Below are 7069 nucleotides of genomic sequence, written 5' to 3' on the forward strand. Positions count from 1 at the left end.
TGCATTTCTCCCCATTTTTCAGATAAGGAAACAGACAAAACAAGGCTTTTATTCCCCAGGGCTATACTGCTAAGTTTCTTGAGACTGGATTTGAGCTCTTGTCTTCCTGACCTAAGGACTGGTGTTCTTTCCTCAAATCAGTGCCTAGAATATCACAGTCCTTCTTAAATGCTTATAGAATGACTAAATAATGAAAGCACTAGAATAGAAAACAGGACATTGTATCTACATACAGAAAGGATAAAGTGATATTAGAGGTCAGGGAGGTTGAGATCATTTCCCCTTCATATATATTTAATAGATATTAAAAATGTAATATATATTATATATGCTTAGCTTTCTAGTGTGGTTTATTCTGACAATTTAAAAGGCACTATTTTGGCAGTTTAATATCCTGTGAGGTGTTTTGGTAAAAGTTTCCATACTTTCCCAGTCCTCTCCTCTCCATTATTTTCTACTACAAAATTTTATTCTCTTTTTACAAAAAAAAAAAGTGTCATTAAACAAAACTTTGCACTTACAGTACAAAGATGCTTGATTTTTTCCCCCTCAATGCATACCATATCTACAACTTTTAAAACATGCTGCATTACAGGACCAAACCACAGCATGGTGATATGCACAGATGATTTAGCTTACATTTACTTGGAACAATATTTTTTTTTTACTTTCTAAACACTCATCATTTGAGGTGCAATACTCATAGACATTAATTCCTGGAAAAGGAGCTTACAAGCATAGGGCATTCGTACCAAAGAAATCTGAGTTTTATTACGACAGCCTCTGCACTCATAAGTATGTGTCCTGGTGTTAGCTATTACCATTATTCCACAAAGATTCCATACATAAACTTGATATGGATCTGATGCTTCAAATAATCTTTCCCTTAGAAACTGGGCTGCTCCATGAGCAATCTGAGCTAGGTCTTGAAGAGCTAGGTCTTAAAGGATGAGTAAAGTTTTAACAGGTAGACACATTATATTGCTAAGGAAATAACACTATTTTGGGCTCTAAGAACATTTGTTTGCTTCCTATTTCAGTCAGTCACCACCTAGGGGATCTTGGGCAAACCACAACCTCTCTGGGGCTTAGTTTCACAAACAATGAGGAGTATGGACTACACAACTTCAAAGGTCCCTTCCAGATCTAAGTCTATGATCTATGTTTTGTGATCCTAAGATCAGTGGGGAAAGGGGGATGAGGAGGTAAAAAGGGGCATATGAATTACAAAAATATGTTCCATTCAAAGGCAGAAAGAAGTTTGGAATTGACATTGCCAAGCAATATTGATGTGCTTAAGATTTCTGAGTAGGAGAGTGATACTGTGCATTAAAGAGATGCTTTTGGAAATAATGCATGAAGTGTGGAGATACTAAATTATCTTATCATATTCTAAGGTTCAAGTTATGTCCCTGAATTCTCAAGTTTCTTAGTCAAATTCTCAACTGGTCCTGGATTTCATGAAAAACATAGAATTACAGACAATTATGACCCTCAACTGCCTACTTGCCCTGCCCTTCCTCAGTCTTCCCTATTGTGATTCTTTAAATAGATAGCCTAGTTCATGGGACACTGTTTCTTAGTTCTCTGGTATGGTTTATTCTGGCATTTTAATATCCCATGAGGTGTTTTGTGAGTGGTTTCCATAATTTCCCAGTATTCCCCTCTCCATTCCTTTTAAAGAAAAAGGTGCTAAATTACATCTCCCTTCATTTTCTCATGGTCCCTCATTTTACTCTTTTGCATTTAATTGAAACATGTTTTAGATAAGAAAGAATAGAGAAAAGGTCCCACTCGGAAATGGGAATGGTAATGAGAAGAAAAATTATAGTTCTAAACTTTTAAAATACAAAGGAGTATTAATTGCATACTGGATCAGAGTACAGTTGATTTTCTCTCCCAAATTCGGTTCCTTTTTGTGCTTCATTGGAACCTCCTGTTTTTCTTGTCTGCATTTGGTATGTCCCAGGGGCAACAAGTTACAGCTGACAAAATTCTTATTAAAAGAGAAATCATATCTGTTCTGAAAAAGAATAACTAACTAAAGAAGAGAAGAAAAGAGCTGCAAAGACCTAATCTCCTAAGGAAAGAGAATTGCAGATTCAGACGATGGTTGGCATATAGGGAAATACATTGATTACATGGTTATATTTTGTCATTTAATGAGCTTATGCTGAATATTTAATACAGATTATCATCTGTGAATACATCTCAATAAAACAGGTGAATTGATGGTCAACATAATGTGAAACCGTGATAACTGCTTGCAAAGTGGATAGAGTGCTGGACCTGGAGTTAGGAACACCTAAGTTCAAATTTGACCTTAGACAAAGCTGTGACTCTTTGGTAAGTAATTTACTTTCTACTTCAGTTTTCTCAGCTGTAGGATGTCATAATACCATATATCTCCTGGGGTTATTGTGACAACCAAGTAAGATAATATTTGTAAGATACCTTACACATCTAATAAATATTTTTCCCTTTCTTCTGAAACAAAAAAGATTAAGGCAGTAATTCTACAGAGTAATGTGTAGTAGGATTAGATATCAATATTCCATTTCAATAAGTAGAATTCATTTTTCTTTCTCCCTTTTTTCCAACACTAGGAACAGGACCTAAGAAAATGGAACCAAAGAATAATTCTGTAGTGTCTGAGTTCATCTTGCTAGGACTGACCAAATCTCAGAACCTCCAAATTTTCTTCTTCCTGGGGTTCTCTTTGGTGTATATTGGAATTGTATTAGGAAACCTGCTAATCTTGATCACTGTGGCCTTTGACTCACATCTTCACACTCCAATGTATTTTCTGCTGGCAAATCTCTCATTAATTGACATGATCTTGGGCTCCTTTGCTACCCCAAAGATGATTGTGGACTTTCTACGAGAGCAGAAGACTATCTCCTGGTGGGGATGTTTCTCCCAGATGTTCTTTATGCACATCCTTGGTGGGAGTGAAATGATGCTGCTTGTTGCCATGGCGATAGATAGATATGTTGCCATATGTAAACCCCTTCACTACATGACTATTATGAATCATCGGGTGCTTCTGGGACTGATACTGACTTCTTATGCAGTTGGTTTTGTGCACTCATCAAGCCAGATGGCTTTTATGTTGAATTTGCCCTTCTGTGGACCCAATACTGTGGACAGCTTCTTCTGTGACCTTCCCTTGGTGATCAAACTTGCTTGTAGAGACACTTATGTGCTACAGCTTCTGGTAATTGCTGATAGTGGACTCTTGTCCCTCATTTGTTTCATTCTTTTACTCTTCTCTTACACAATTATAATATATTCTGTTCGGCACAGAGCTTCTGGTGGGTCTTCCAAGGCTCTTTCCACTTTGTCAGCTCACATTACTGTGGTAACTTTATTCTTTGCACCATGTGTCTTCATCTATGTGTGGCCTTTCAGTAGATATTCTGTTGATAAAATACTTTCTGTGTTTTACACAATTTTCACACCCTTACTGAATCCCATAATTTATACACTGAGGAACCAAGAGGTAAAGGCAGCCATTAAGAAAATACGGAATCAACACATAAATTCCAAACACAACTTGTAATTGAGAGTTCTGAAGAATTTTCTTCTCTAGAAATTTTAATGGCATATAATTTAGCAAATAAACTCTTCTGAAAGAGATTCTTTCTTATTGGAAGGATATTGAAAGTCTCTTTAATGATTTGAGTACCAAGGGAATGATTTTTTTCCTTTTTGTGATGCCTAAAATATATCTTTTTCTCAAAGTATATTATCACATATGTTGCCTGATGATGAAGCTTTGATCCTCCTATTAAGTTGTGAGGAAGTTCTCCTCTATATTGAAATGAGATGAAAAGAGAAAGAAAAAAAGGTGTGTTTGTACGTGTGTGTGTGTGTGCATGTGTGTGTGTGCACCTGTGATGTGTGCTGGAGGTAAAGACTTGAAATCACTTCTCCCTTAAAGTTTTCATCCATGAAAACCACTTTGGGGCATCAGAAATTTACGTCAGAGAATCATTTTTCTCAGGTTTCTAAGGACATATTTCCTGTCCTAGAATATTGGACTTTCCAGCAGGAATGTCCTGAAGCCAACAGCATATTTTTCCTTTCATGTATCTTTCCATGGTTAAATATCAATGATTTCTTGGATATTATGCCTCATAAATTCTATTGACTCCCCTGTATATCCCCTTTCCCAGGTACTCTTTTTCACTGAACCATGTGCTATCTATAAGAGTCTTATCATCTTGGAGTACTTAACCTGGACTAGCTCTACTCCTGTACCTGGACTCTTCATTAAAGCTACCAGCACCCAATCTGTCACCTTCACTCTAAGAGTCTCCCATACTTCAATAACACATAATTTTAACATCATTCATATACATGTCACTTCCCTACCTTGAGAAAGAATATTCCCTATTTAATTTATTAAAAATTTAATATTTGGGGGGCAGCTCAGTGGCTCAGTAGATTGAGAACCAGGCCTAGAGATGGAATATCAATCTGGCCTCAGACACTTCCTAGCTGTGTGACCCTGGGCAAGTCACTTAACTCCCATTGCCTAACCATTACTACTCTTTTACCTTGGAACCAATACACAGTATTCATTCTAAGATGAAAGGCAGGGATTTAAAAAAATAAAAATAAATACAAATTAAAATTTTATTTTTCCCAATTACATGTAAAATTTTTAACATAAAAAATTTTTTAGTTCCTGAAGTTCCTGTCAATAATAACAAATCATGAAGATATTAAAGATTTATTTAAAATATGATGCCAATGAGCAAAGTGTTCATGGATCAAACTTATCTGGATGTATTATTAATAATTCACATGATTGTTTTTACTGGATCCCTCTAATTTGTTCAGAAAAATTGATTTGAGCTAAAACTTAAAATTTGTATTAGCAGTCTAGTAGCTGCACCTGGAGTTGTGAAAGGTTCTGGCAGACTGAAAGAGATCACAACGGTTCAACTTTAACATCTGAATTAGTTTTGACCAGGGTTCTGGAAAGAAGAAGTTTCGACAAGTCAGGAAGACTTTCAAATAAACCTCTTCCTTGAGATCTTGCTGAATAATTGTTACCACCGAGTTTATTATCTTTGTAACTGGACTGGTAATATTATGTAAAAACTTCTGGGGTTTCCTTTGTTTAGAGGATAGCCTGAAACCCCCAATGATGTGAAGTATACATTAAATGGGTCAGAGACAAGCTCTCTCTCTCTCAGACTTGTCTCCCTGACACTATGCTGCAACTTTCTCTGTGTCCTTTGTTCATTTCTCTACGTTTCACTGTATCCACTCTAAAACTCCCTTCCCATTTGTTTTCCCAGTTTTTGACAACCCCCCCCAGGAGATTAGAATCCATGCACAGATTTTTGGCGAGGCTGGACCTCTTCAAGTTCCCAATTCTCTCCTGTCTTCCTTCCCCTCCCCCTACTTGAGAAGGCAGGTAATTTGATAGAACATATAAATGTACAGTAATGAAAATCATATTTCTATATTTTATATTGTGAAAGAAAGCACAAAATACCATTAAAAATAAAGTTTTTTAAAAGTATGCTTGTTTCAGACTCCCAACAGTTCTTTCTCTCGAGGGGGAGAGTTTTTTTCATATTATGTCATTCAGAATTGTCTTGGATCATTGTATTCCTGAAAATAGTTGTCATCCATAATTAATTGTCTTACAATGTTGCTTTACTATATACAATAGTGTCTTGTTGCTCTTTCCTACTTTTCTTTAATTTTTTTAAAACCCTTAACTTTAAATCTTAGAATCAATACTGTGTACTGGTTACAAGGCAGAAGAGTGGTAAGGGCCTGGCAATGGGGATTAAGTAGCTTGGCCACAGTGCCAAAACTAGAAAGTGTCTGAGACCACATTTGAACCCAGGACATTTCATCTCTCGACCTGGCTCTCAATCCACTGAGCCAGGTAGCTGCCCCCTCTTTCCTACTTTTCAATAACAAATACAAAAAATTACTCTGATTTTTGGCTCAATGATAACAAAACAAGACTTTTATAATAGACTAACTCCTACCAATTTGGTTGACATTAGATCAGAAACCAAACTGAAGCTGAGTATAGATCTTGTTCCCTTACAATAAAACAAAACAACAACAACAACAAAAAAACGGCACAAATTCTGGCCCTGTTCACGTATCCTGGGTTGTGTTACTTACTTTTCCCAAACCCAGGCTTGTTCACTTTTTTTTAAAAAATATATTTTATTTGATCATTTCCAAGCATTATTCGTTAAAGACATAGATCATTTTCTTTTCCTCCCCCCCACCCCCCATAGCCGACGCGTAAATCCACTGGGCATTACATGTTTTATTGATTTGAACCCATTGCTTTGTTGATAATATTTGCATTAGAGTGTTCATTTAGAGTCTCTCCTCTGTCATGTCCCCTCAGTCATTGTATTCAGGCAGTTGCTTTTCCTCGGTGTTTCCACTCCCATAGTTTATCCTTTGCTTATGAATAGTGTTTTTTTCTCCTAGATCCCTGCAAATTGTTCAGGGACATTATACCGCCATTAATGGAGAAGTCCATTACGTTCGATTATACCACAGTGTATTAGTCTCTGTGTACAATATTCTCCTGGTTCTGCTTCTCTCACTCTGCATCACTTCCTGGAGGTTGTTCCATTCTCCATGGAACTCCTCCACTTTATTATTCCTTTTAGCACAATAGTATTCCATCACCAACATATACCACAATTTGCTCAGCCATTCCCCAATTGATGGGCATCCCCTCGTTTTGCAGTTTTTGGCCACCACAAAGAGCGCAGCTATGAATATTTTTGTACAAGTCTTTTTGTCCAATATCTCTTTGGGGTACAGACCCAGCAGTGCTATGGCTGGATCAAAGGGTAGATATTCTTTTGTTGCCCTTTGGGCATAGTTCCAAATTGCCCTCCAGAATGGTTAGATCAGTTCACAACTCCAGAAGCAATCAATTAATGTCCCTACTTTGCCACATCCCCTCCAGCATTCATTACTTTCCTTTGCTGTTATGTTAGCCAATCTGCTAGGTGTGAGGTGATACCTCAGAGTTGTTTTGATTTGCATCTCTCTTATTATAAGA

General features: G+C 36.9%; 1 protein-coding gene across 1 annotated transcript; it reads left to right on the forward strand.

Annotated features, from left to right (window-relative positions):
* Nucleotides 1–2623: 2623 nt before the first annotated feature.
* LOC100028801 (olfactory receptor 4K13) lies at nucleotides 2624–3592 on the forward strand. The gene is given in 1 exon segment (XM_016428691.1): nucleotides 2624–3592. A coding segment is annotated over 1 exon segment (969 nt).
* The last annotated feature ends 3477 nt before the right edge of the window (nucleotides 3593–7069 follow it).

Source organism: Monodelphis domestica, chromosome 1, assembly GCF_027887165.1.
Source record: "Monodelphis domestica isolate mMonDom1 chromosome 1, mMonDom1.pri, whole genome shotgun sequence".
NCBI classification, from domain to species: domain Eukaryota; kingdom Metazoa; phylum Chordata; class Mammalia; order Didelphimorphia; family Didelphidae; genus Monodelphis; species Monodelphis domestica.